The 13552-nt window shown below is 36.2% G+C and overlaps 1 protein-coding gene across 2 annotated transcripts in view; it reads left to right on the plus strand.

The window, feature by feature from the left end:
* Positions 1-13552, plus strand: part of LOC127854537 (clathrin heavy chain-like) — a 57407-nt gene that overhangs the window by 14421 nt on the left and 29434 nt on the right. For both annotated transcript variants that reach the window (XM_052389604.1, XM_052389610.1), the window contains exon 5: positions 4952-5070. In XM_052389604.1, coding sequence (XP_052245564.1) covers positions 4952-5070 — 119 coding nt within the window. The remainder of the gene's footprint in view (positions 1-4951; positions 5071-13552) is intronic.

Raw genomic sequence — 13552 nt, forward strand, 5'->3', positions numbered from 1 at the left:
GCCCTTTTTATACTTAGAAAATTGAAATTTTTGGTTAAGTTTTGTGTTTAGGTCCATTTTATTCCTTTAGTATCAAAGCTATTGCTTTCATACTTGCAACACTTACTAGCTATCATAAGGGGACTGTGCAGGCAAAGTTATGTAACTCTGACTGGCACTTTGACAGAATTATGTGCCCTTTTTATACTTAGAAAATTGAAAATTTGGTAAAGTTTTGTGTTTAGGTCCACTTTATTCCTAAAGTATCAAAGCTATTGCTTTCATACTTGCAACACTTATTAACTATCATAAGGGGACTGTGCAGGCAAAGTTATGTAACTCTGACTGGCATTTGGACGGAATTATGGGCGCTTTCTATTTAGAAAATTGAAAATTTGGTTAAGATTTGTGTTTTGGTCCACTTTACCCCTAAATTATCATAGATATTGCTTTCATACTTGGAACACTCGCAAACTATCATAAGGGTACAGTAAAAGGACAAGTTGCATAACTCCTGTTGTCATTTTTACGGAATTATGGCCCTTTTTTGACTTAGTAACTTTGAATATATGGTTAAATTTTGTGTTTCGACCCACTTTACTTCTAAAGTATCAAGGCTATTGCTTTCAAACTTCAAATACTTTCATGCTATCATGAGGTTACTGTACCTGGCAAGTTAATTTTTACCTTGACCTTTGAATGACCTTGACTCTCAAGGTTAAAGTATTAAATTTTGCTAAAATTGCCATAACTTCCCACACCCTCACACTATACCCCCCCACCCCACCCCCCCACCCCCAATTTTTTTTTTTTTGAAACTGTTAAAAAACACAAATATTTATTTTTATTATTTTATTTTTGAAATACCTTCCAACCATCGCACCCAAGAATCCCCTCCCCCCCCCCACCCCCCCCCACCCCCCAAAAAAAGTTTCTTTTTTTTTTGCATTTTTTTTTCGCATTTTTGGAAGATAATGTAATAAATGTCCACACCCCCACACTTTACACCCCTCTTCACTCCACCCCTCCCTCCTTTGTGATTGAAATTGAGAGTCTCTTCACCTTTAAAAAGAAAATAGATGAGCGGTCTGCACCCGCAAGGCGGTGCTCTTGTTCAAAACTGCACGGCAGCTGAGCATTGGCACCCGTTATGCGGTGCTCTTGTTACTTGAAGACACATTTTTATGTCCTCCATTACTATAGTGGGGGACATACTGTTTTTGCCCTGTCTGTTGGTTTGTTTGTTGTTTTGTTTGTTTGCCCCAACTTTAACATTTGCCATATCTTTTGCAATATTGAAGATAGCAACTTGATATTTGGCATGCATGTGTATCTCATGGAGCTACACATTTTGAGTGGTGAAAGGTCAAGGTCATCCTTCAAGGTCAAAGGTCAAATATATGGGTCAAAATCGCACATTTAATGTCACTTTTGCAATATTGAAGCTAGCAACTTGATATTTGACATGCATGTGTATCTCATGGAGCTGCACAGTTTGAGTGGTGAAAGGTCAAGGTCATCCTTCAAGGTCAAAGGTCATATATATGGGGACATAGTGTTTCACAAACACATCGCTTGTTAAATAATGTTGTTGAATGACTTCAACATTCCAAAATTTAATGCTCAATATTTAGCCCATTTTTATCCCCACGCATCGAATTAAAGCGGGGGGGGGGGATTATGTGGTTATCTCCCCGTCCATCTGTCCAGGCCACTATCTCCTCCTACACTATTATCACTGGAGTCTTGATACTTACACAAATGGTAGCTATGAGAATATGTGCGACAGTGCACAATTTGGAATTTTGATCTGACCCCTGGGTCAAAAGTTACGCATTGGGGATACGCTTCGGCTGCGGCCGCGCCATTTCTAGTTCATGATTGGTCTAAAAGATATGTAAATATATAAAAGTGATAAAATAATTAAGACTTACACATTTTTAGCTAGGCTGTTTTTGGAGAAAACACGAGGTATTGTCATAGCCAGCTCGTCGTGTCCGCTGTCCGTGTCAAGGTTTGTTAAGGTTTTGAACATTGGCTCTTAAATCAAAGTGCTTTAACCTACAACTATGAAACTTCATATGTAGATGTACCTTGATGAGTTCTACACGCCACACCCATTTTGGGGTCACTAGGTCAAAGGTCAAGGTCACTGTGACCTCTTTAAAAAAAAATAACTCTGTCAAGCTTTCATTTATTCAAAACTGCACCCACAGCCGAGCGTTGCACCCGTTATGCGTGCTCTTGTTAGCTCATCTATTTCTTGAAAAAAAATTATGAGCTATTGTCATCACCTTGGCGTCGGCGTCCGGTTAAGTTTTGCGTTTAGGTCCACTTTTCTCAGAAGGTATCAATGCTATTGCATTCAAACTTGGTACACTTACTCACTATCATGAGGGGACTGGGCAGGCAAAGTTAGATAACTCTGGCGTGCATTTGACAGAATTATGTGCCCTTTTTATACTTAGAAAATTGAAAATTTTGGTTAAGTTTTTTGTTTAGGTCCATTTTATTCCTTAAGTATCAAAGCTATTGCTTTCATACTTGCAACACTTACTAACTATCAAATGGGGACTGTGCAGGCAAAGTAATGTAACTCTGACTGGCATTTTTACAGAATTATGTGCCCTTTTTATACTTAGAAAATTGAAAATTTGGTTAAGTTTTGTGTTTAGGTCCACTTTATTCCTACAGTATCAAAGCTATTGCTTTCATACTTGCAACACTTATTAACTATCATAAGGGGACTATGCAGGCAAAGTTATGTAACTCTGAATGGCATTTGGACGGAATTATGGGCCCTTTATACTTAGAAAATTGAAAATTTGGTTAAGTTTTGTGTTTTGGTCCACTTTACCCCTAAAGTATCATAGATATTGCTTTCATACTTGGAACACTCGCAAACTATCATAAGGGTACAGTAAGAGGACAAGTTGCATAACTCCTGTTGTCATTTTTACGGAATTATGGCCCTTTTTTGACTTAGTAGCTTTGAATATATGGTTAAATTTTGTGTTTCGATCCACTTTACTTCTAAAGTATCAAGGCTATTGCTTTCAAACTTCAAATACTTTCATGCTATCATGAGGTTACTGTACATGGCAAGTTGAATTTTACGTTGACCTTTGAATGACCTTGACTCTCAAGGTCAAATTATTAAATTTTGCTAAAATTGCCATAACTTCTTTATTTATGATTAGATTTGATTGATACTTTGACAAAACTACTCTTACCTGACATACCACAATAGACTCCACCCAAACCATCCCCCGTGCCCTCCCCCCCCTCCCCCCCCCCCCCCCAATCTCCCCCCTAAATTTTTTTTATTTTATTTTTTTATTTTTAAGATGATCTCACGAATGACCCCCCACCCCACCCCCCAATTTTTTTTTGGAAACAGTTAAAAAACACAAATATTTATTTTTATTATTTTATGTTTGAAATACCGTCCAACCATTGCACGTAAGAATCCCTCTCCCCCCCCCCCCCTTAATTTTTTTTTTTTAAGATCATCTCACAAATGACCACCACACCCTCACACTATACACCCCCCCCCCCCCCCCCATCCAACCCCCCCAATTATTTTTTTTTTGAAACGGTTAAAACACAAATATTTATTTTTATTATTATGCCCCCCTTCGAAGAAGAGGGGGTATATTGCTTTGCTCGTGTCGGTCTGTCGGTCGGTCCGTCCACCAGGTGGTTGTCAGACGATAACTCAAGATCGCTTGGGCCTGGGATCATGAAACTTCATAGGTACATTGATCATGACTCGCAGATGACCCCTATTGATTTTGAGGTCACTAGGTCAAAGGTCAAGGTCACAGGTGAAGGTCATAGTTACTGGAAATAGGCATTTTAAGGATTTAGCATGGTTCAAACAAGGGAAACAACTACGGTTTATGCATGTCTGCACCTGCAAGGCGGTGCTCTTGTTTTGAAATAGTGCAACAAATAATTTATAATAATTTTTATATTATAAGTTATACGCAAAGTATTTAGAATAAAGATTTTCTATTGGGAATTTACTTTTTAACCAGGTTTTCCGAAGGAAAAAAATGGTTATTAGATTGGCGAATGTCTGCGAGCAGGCAGGTGGGGGGGCGAGCAGAACAAGCTTGTCTGGGCCATAACTTTTTCGTTCATTGTGAGATTTTAAAATCATATGGTACATTTGTTCACCATCATAAGACGTTGTGTCGCGCGAAAGAATTACGTCGATATCTCAAAGGTCAAGGTCACACTTTGAGTTCAAAGGTTAAAAATTGCCATAAATGAGCTTGTCCGGGCCATAACTATATCATTCATTGTGACATTTTAAAATCATTTGGCACATTTGTTCACCATCATTGGACAGTGTGTCACATGAAAGAATTACGTCAATATCTCCAAAGTCAAGGTCGCCATGACTAAAAATATATTTATTTTGAAACAAAGGGGGTTCATTATAAACAATCAGTTCAGTTTGAGTTGTCTCCCTTTATCAGACTTTTTTTTCAAATTTAAAACCTGGTTTTGTGACAATTTTTTCCATTGTTTTGATATACATTTAAGTGGTAAATCAAATGATGCAAGTTGTCATTACATGCAATTTATATTGTAACTAGTTTAAAAATTACGTAATTGAACTTTTTAAAAGGGTTATAAAGCATCACCTTGACAAGTGTTATATATGTGGACTACGTGTATTTAATATCAAAGTCTGACAGATCAGAAATTGTACCGTCTGATAACACTAATGATTCTGTAAGTTGTTTACTAACATGGCATGCTTTATTGTTCAAGTTAAAGGAAAGTTTTCAATCACTTTAGCAAAATTTAATAATGTGACAAGTCAGTAAAAGAAGGTGTTTTCAATGGTAAGGCTGAAAATATCATATTACAAATGAGTCAAATATTACTAATGGTTGTATTACATGGAAAACATATGGAATGAAGATAAAATATATTTTAATGTTTCTTTTTTTTAAAGAAGACAGTCAACCAGAAAAGATTTTCAGTCGCCACAGTCGCCTGGCCTTCAGTGAAATTATCAGCTATAAAGCAGACGCCAGCTTGAGATGGTTTGCAATCACTGGACTCACACCGGAGGTAATTGAAATGTTTTAAAATCAGAATTGTAATAATGTCCATAATACCTTATAAGTATTTTTATGCCCCCTTACGAATAAAAGGGGGTTTATAGTTTTCGCACTGTCAGTCTGTAACACTTTTTGTGTCTGCTTTCAAATTCAAATAGTTTTCATCCGATCTTTACCAAACTTGGTCAGAAGTTGTATTTAGACAATATTTAGGTCAAGTTCGAATATGGGTCATTCTGGGTCAAAAACTAGGTCAGGGGGTCACTCAGTGCATTTCAAGGATTTAGCATGTTGTCAGCTCTCTAATTGAAGTAGTTTTCATCTGATCTTTACCAAACTTGGTCAGAAGTTGTATCAAGACAATATCTAGGTTAAGTTCGAATATGGGTCATGCCGGGTCAAAAACTAGGTCACGGGGTCACTTAGTGCATTTCAAGGATTTAGCATGTTGTCCGCTCTCCAATTGAAGTAGTTTTCATCTTATCTTTACCAAACTTGGTCAGAAGTTGTATCAAGAAAATATGTAGGTCAAGTTCGAATATGGGTCATGCCAGGTCAAAAACTAGGTCACAGGGTCACTTAGTGCATTTCAAGGATTTAGCATGGTGTCCACTCTCTAATTGAAGTAGTTTTCATCTGATCTTTACCAAACTTGGTCAGAAGTTGCATCAAGACAATATCTAGGTCAAGTTCGAATATGGGTCATGCCGGGTCAAAAACTAGGTCACAGGGTCAATTAGTGCATTTCAAGGATTAAGCATGATGTTCGCTCTCTAGTTTACGTGGCTTTCTGATTTATTTTGATTTTCTAAGACATTTTTATGCCCCCAAAGGAGGGCATATAGTGATCGAATCATCTGTCTGTGTGTCCGTCCGTCTGTCCGTCACACTTTGCATTTAGATTTCGAAAAATGCTCATAACTGTTATGTCGCTTCAGAAAGCAATTTTATATTTGGCATGCATGTGTATATGGACAAGGCCTTTCCATACGCACACAAATTTTGACCCTTGTGACCTTGACCTTGAACTTAGGGTCCGCAGTTAGGTTTCAAAATCTGCGTTTTAGGTTTCGAAAAAAGCTCATAACTTCTACCAAGCGTTTATAGGGGGCATAAGTCATCCTATGGTGACAGCTCTTGTTAGAGCTAACAGTGGTAATTTAACATATTTATGAGCTGGCTGAAAGGAATGGAAAACAATAGGGGCATTAGGCATTGCTCTGTACCATACATTGGAACGTCCATCCCAAAGGTTGTATATTGAAATCTTATTTAACTATTGGGTAGATAGCACTCTATCTTTCACCGTTGAATGACCATAATGTTTAGATGATGGTACAGATAGGAATTTAGGCTGAGATTTTTTGTGAAGAATTGTGGCCACTGTGTGCGATTTTCCACATTGTAGCCTCAAGAAGCTTGTTTTTAACACCTTTTACTAAAGGTTGGGTCTCTCTAACATTTATACAAGTGAATAAAATGTATGTGTACCCGGTTGATGAATTTTAAAGGAATGTTTTCTGCGAAAATGTTCAGCAGATTTTTGTTTCATTCTCTGTTATTCTACTAAAATCATGCAATTCTGTTTTAATTTCCTCTTGAAATACCAAGTAAATCAAGCTCAAATGTTTATGATTTAATTTTCTTGTGTGTGTAGGTAATGATACAGAAAGGAATTTTAAGCTGAAGCAAGTTTTAGTATAAATATGGCTTTTTGTCTGTTTTACTCAATTAAGAATATTATATAGTCCAACAATTGTGTTTTAAAATCCTTTTTAAATGCTAGTTTAATCGTGCTCAAAGGTTCACAGTTGAATGATCTTCAAAGGGCCTTTTCACAGATTTTGGCATGTTTTGAAGTTTGTCATTAAATGCTTTATATTGATAAATTTAAACATTGGATCTAAAAAGCTCCAGTAAACAATCAAGAATAAAAATTAAAAAAGAGAAAAAAAGGTAACCCTCAGCAGGGATTGAACCACTGACCCCTGGAGTCCTGGAGTAAAAAGTCTACTACTTAGACCACTCGGCCATCCTTCCTGATACAAGGTCATTTGTATTTTATACTATATATAAGCTATTCTCGTAATTCCACAAATATAACAACAATAACAGAACTTTCCAAATTATTAATTTGTTTCGCGTTGCAATGCTTTATAATTTTCAGGTTTTTAAATCGTCAAAATATGTATCTAATGGATATTTAATAGCATGGTAAATGTTCAGTATAACTGTTTCCCCACAAATATCATAACTAAAATGAAAATGTGTGAATCTGAAACAACTTTTTAGCTCACCTGATTGCTCAGGTGAGCTTTTGTGACCGGTCTTTGTCCATCGTATGTCCGTCCGTCCGTCCGTTAACATTTGCTTGTAAACACTCTAGAGGGCACATTTCTTGTCCCATCTTCATGAAACTTGGTCTGAAGCTTTGTCCCAATATAATCTCAGCCATGTTCGAAACTGGGTTGTGCTGGGTCAAAAACTAGGTCACTAGGTCAAAAAAAAGAAAAACCTTGTTAACACTGTACAAGTCACATTTCATGCCTAATCTTCATGTAACTTAGTCAAAATGTTTGTCTTAATGATATCTTGGTTGAGTTCAACAGTGGTTCAGATCCATTGAAAAACATGGCCGCCAGTGGGCGGGGCAGTTTTCCTTATTTGGCTATAGAGAAACCTTGTAAACACTCTAGAAGTCACAATTTTTGCCCAATCATCATGAAAGTTGGTCAAAACATTGTTTCAATTGTTGTCTCGGAAGAGTTTGAAAATGGTCGAGATCGGTGAAAAAACATGGCCGCCAGTGGGCGGGGCATTTTTCTCTATATGTATATAGTGAAAACATGTGAACAGAGTAGAAGTCACCTTTTTGGCCCAATTTTCATGAAATTTAGTCAGAACAAGTGTTTTCTGGATATGACGGTTGAGTTTGAAAATGGTTCAGATCGGTAAAAAACATGGCCGCCAGGGGGGGGTCATTTTCCTTATATTTATATAGTAAAAAAACCTTGTGAACACTCTAGAAGTCACATTTTTTGCCTAATCATCATAAAAAAAATTCTAAACATCGATTTAATAGATATCTCGGACGAGTTCGAAAATGGTCTTGATGGTTGGAAAAACATGGCCGCCAGGGGGTGGGGCAGTTTTTTTTATATGTATACATGTATAGTGAAAACATGGAAACAGTAAAGTTAACAAAAATCTGATAAGCCAAAATGTTAAAGAAAGATAACCTGTACATACTTTAGATTTAACTTTCTAATAGTTAACTCCCTTGTTTAACCTGCTTCCCTAATCTATTTTTAGTTTACCTCTGGAATTTGTTAGACCCCTTGGTTTGAAAACACTTAAAGGGTAAATACTTCAAAATGCATATTTTTCTATTATAATGACATATAGGGCTAAGTTGTCATTTCTTTTGTAAATATGTACATATTGTATCGTCACATTTGTTATCAGTTTGTAGCAAATTAATTTATAATGGGAACTATTACTGATAACCCATCTTTGAGAAAACTCCTAAAGAGTTCCCCAGAGTTAAGATAACTGATAAGAAAGATGAAATGTGCTCTTCAGTGTTATAATTTTCTGAGATCATGATATTATCAATTTGCAAATAATCTGATGAGAATGAAACAAATTACATGTTAAAGGATAATCTACTTGCACAAAATGTTGAATTATTCACTATATATTCTTAAGAAAGTAATCAGGTCATAATTCTTTTTATTTTTTAAATTACAATTTAGCTACAAATGAATTAATAATCAATAACACAATACATATTTGCAGTTTTAGATTATGATAATTGTATTTATGAATAAGCATAAAATTTGAATCTGACTGAAAATAACAGTATTAATTAATTGATAACGAGACTTTTAAAGGAGCCGGGACTTTTCCAGTTTATATTTATATTTTACTGAAAACATAGATATGAGTTTATTTTACTGAAAACATAGATATGAATAGACATAGATATGAATAATCTCCTTACTCAATATTGGATTGTAATGAGTTTAAAGTACAGTAGACTCTCTGTAAACCGGACGGTCTCGGGACCGGCCTGATCGTCCGGTTTTCAGAGAGTTCCGGTTTACCAAGAGTTTTCATATTGCCGAAATATACATGGTATGCATTGTGTACAGAATCACATAAAAATAAAACAAACCATAAACATTTACATGTACCATGTGATAACTGTACGCAGGTACTGATGATGTTAATTGCATTCTTAAAAAAATGTGTTTTAGTCGATTTAAAAAAAATTCCATACCGACTTGTTTTGATTAATCCCAAAAAGAGCGTGGTGCTTATACATGTACGTACGTGGCATTTGTCATATAGGCGAGTGACGACACAAATAAGATTGTTGTAGATACACGATTTATTATTCAATACATACATGTACCACATTTCATTAAACATACACACAAGCAAAAAACAGCGTCATAATTATTTTTCAAGATATTCATAATCTCAAAACCTACTAATTCTTGAAGTTTACGATTTCACGAAAAAGTCCAAGATCACTCTCTGCTTGAAAGCACATTTCTCCTTTACGATCTGATTTTCTGAAATGTTAAGAAGGGTGTCTGCCGTTGCCCGTGATGAGCTTTATCTTATCCTCTAACGTAAGCTGTACGCGTCTGGGTCTAGCTGGAGGCTGCGACATTTTATATTCTTTCGAAATTAGTAAACGGCAATGAATGAATTTGCATACAGATTGATGGATATTTAACAGTCATAATTCTAACAGTTTATCTGACAAACAAACAAACAACCATTTCAGCGTTAAAAACATGGCTATAAGATCTTTTAAAATACCCGAGAAGATCACAAGAAAGTGATCGTCGCAACAGCATGCATTAATTTTTTTATCATAGGCGATAATAAATAATTACTAAAACGATCGAGTCAATCACTTTTTTGGTGTTACCGCACATCTATTATAGACATTTACAGTTTGTTTTACATTACTTAATCGGACTCTCATAGCGCAGTAACGAGTTGACACCTTTATGATATGTTTAATCCGATTATCGATAATTGCGCGAGCAAAATGTGTGACACCGCACTCGCTGTGCTGACTAGGTATTGTTATTTTCACGCCTCGGGCATCTTGAGAATTTAGACCGTCCGGTATACTCAATGTATTTTACGTTGAAACTGACCAAATTTACGGAGATACCCGTCCGGTTTCCGGTTTGCAGAGAGTTCGGTTTATTCAACATTTTTTAACAAAGAAATAGAAGGAGAAAATACGGGACTGGCCCGACCGTTCGGAATTGGGAAAGTTCCGGTATTAAGAGAGTCCGGTATTGGCAAAGTCTACTGTATATAATGTTACTATTCCCTTCTGTTATATGATACAATATGTACAGAAAAGGTATAAAAATGGTAAATATAACCGGTCTAATATTCATAGCAATGACGGTTTGAGAAAATACACCTTTTATATAAGAGTAAAAGTTTAAACAGGCTTCTTTTTATATTAATTAAGGTATTTGCTGTATTTGTTCATTTATAACGATGCTTAGATTCTTTAGACTTGGCTTGTACCTGTTCTTAATTTTCTGTCATTGTTCTTCATTTTTCTAGTTCTTAGAATAAAAGTTAGTTATTTTCGTTAAAGCTGCTTTGGTTTTCACTTATAGATTAATTCTTTGAGTGTATTCAGGCGTATCCAACTGGACACCTTTAGTTAATTGAATTACAACTAGTCAGTGGTGTTATCCTTACCGGATATAAGCGTTCTTTAGTTAGATTCGATAAATCTTTCCGTATTACATAAGTGCTCACAAAGTTACATAACTTGTAACCGTCCCAAGACCGGTTCACTTGCGTAAGCGAACAAGACCGCACTACCACAGCTGTTTATAGTGAAACATTGTGAATACTTTTAGTGACATTTTTAGTTCAATCTGAATGACACTTGCTGATCTTCACAAATGGTGACAATCTTTATGAGCATAATATTTTTTGCTCATGGTGAACTTTTGTGATCACTTTTTGTCAATTGTCTGTCTTCCATTTTGCATCATGAATATTTGCCTTGTTAACACTGTAGAGGCCACATTTATTGTTGGATCTTCATGAAACTTTGTCAGAAGATTCGTCCCAATATTATCTTGGACGAGTTCAAAAATGGTTCCAGTCTGTTGAAAAACATGGCTGCCAGGGGGCCATTTGTTGTTCATTCTTCATGAAACTTGGTTAGAACATTTGTTCTATTGATATCTTGGGCTGCAAAGAACAGGTCATTTCTTTTTATCTCAGGTGAGCGACTTTGGGCCTTTCAGGCCCTCTTGTTTGACAGATTGTGAACTTCTTTTTACATTCATTAAGGTATTTGCTGTATTTTGTTCATTTTTGTAACGATACTTAGATTCTTCAGACTTGGCTTGTACCTGTTCTTAATTCTCTGTCATTGTTCTTCATTTTCCAAGTTCTTGGAATAAAAGTTAATTATTTTCGTTAAAGCTGCTTTGGTTTTCACTTATAGATGAATTCTTTGAGTGTATACAGGCGTATCTGACTGTACTTCTTGAGTTAATTGAATTACAACCAGTCAGTTGTGTCATCCTGACCGGAAATAAGCATAGAATAAATATTTCGCATTACATAAGTGCTCACAAAGTTACATAACTCGTAACCGTCCCATGACCGGTTCACTTGCCAGGGCTTTATACAGGCCATTTAACGATCCCTCACCGGGGCGCTTGAATTTCGAAATCAGAGTCCCCAGGGCGCTTGAAATTTTCCGATCAATGTATTTTTCAGTAAAAGAAAGTGGAGATTGTCAAAAAAAAATCAAGGTTTCTCTATCAGTGTATCAATATTCCCTGTTTTAAAAGAGCAATCGGTACCTACTTTAACAAGTTATCGCCATAAACACCATATGGGGTAATGGATATTCCACTGATAAGAGAACAGCATGACGCGCATATTGATTATTCTAGCCACATTACAGTCATTTAAATGCTGACAAGGATGTATCAGGTAACTTTCCAGTCGTCAATCTGTGATGTTCATAGTCCAATCGGTTACGCGAATGCTTATGAGGGCGGGGTTAACTATCGACCATTATTTTTTATTGACGTCTGGCACGAAGTAAGAGTTTATCGCAGCTTGATTACAGATTAGCAAGAAGTTGTACCATTTACGCAATATCGGTATTCGAATGTTCGCAAATTCATTCAATCGAATATTCGAATATTCGCATAAAACGGCTGGATTGATTTTACCTTGTTATGTGTTAATTTCCATTGGTTTGTAAGTTATATCCGTTTGCTAAATACGAGGCTGTTTATTAACGTTGCTATCGAAAAATTGTATCGCTGTCGACTAATACTATGACCGGTACTGTGATCGGGCACAAATAGAATGTAAAACATCGTGTCATAGAATTTTAATTTTTAATGATTCCACAGATTTGTAGCAGACCGCGCATATGTAAAACTAAGTTTACACACATTACACGTTGCGGTCTTCTTATCCACAGACCGTGTAAAGTATTCCATACTGCACAAGGGGCTGGTGGCATTTTCAGATTTGAATTATGATTCCTTGATGATTGTTTAGTTTATATCATCTGTTACTTTTGAGTAATTCACATTATTTAAATGTCTGTTCAAACTGTGATAACAAAAACTAAATTATTATTCGCAAGTAATTTGAAGCCCTTAATTGGTACCTAATTGACAAACAACAGTTCGGGCCCTTTCTTATAGTAAGTATATTGCATTGCGCGATTTGAGTAATTCACACATTTAAATGGCTGTACATACTGTGATCACAATACTTAATTAATATTCGCCAGTCAATTGAAACCGTTAATTGGCACCCCATTGGCAAACAACAGTCGGGGCCTTTCTTAGAGCGTGTATATTGCATTGCGCAATCAACACTGATACGGGCCGCGTTATCAGTTTGACACGAAGAACGTCACGTCAAACATGTTACTCCCAGGTGGCTTCGGTTGCTTTTTAGTAAGCGGTTCGCAGGTCATTAAATATTGGTGAAATTACGTTTGAATAAAAATGCGAATTTGCGAATATCATTTTTATTATTCGAATGCTGACCATTCAATCGAATATTCGAATATTCGAATAATTTTGCCATCCCTAGTTGAAACGGATGTATTGGGGAATCGTTCGAGTCGTGATTTTACTATCTGTGCGGGAAAGTTTTAAACAATTAAACAATATAAAAATTATATATATATTTAAATGACTGGGGGATTTTCTTGAAGAGTCATAGCGCACCAAATGACGTCTTTTGACACTCTTTTTCTTAGAGTTATAACGCACCACAGAACGTGAATTGACACGTTAAATTAAAAAAAAAAAACACCCCTATCAGCCCTGGGGCGCCTGACAAAAATCCTGTGGACAGCACTGCTTGCGTAAGTGAACGAGACCCCACTACCACACCTGGATACGACAGTTTAGTTCGAAAATGGTTTGGATCGGTGAAAAAACATG

This window comes from Dreissena polymorpha, chromosome 1, assembly GCF_020536995.1.
Source record: "Dreissena polymorpha isolate Duluth1 chromosome 1, UMN_Dpol_1.0, whole genome shotgun sequence".
In the NCBI taxonomy this organism is placed as follows: domain Eukaryota; kingdom Metazoa; phylum Mollusca; class Bivalvia; order Myida; family Dreissenidae; genus Dreissena; species Dreissena polymorpha.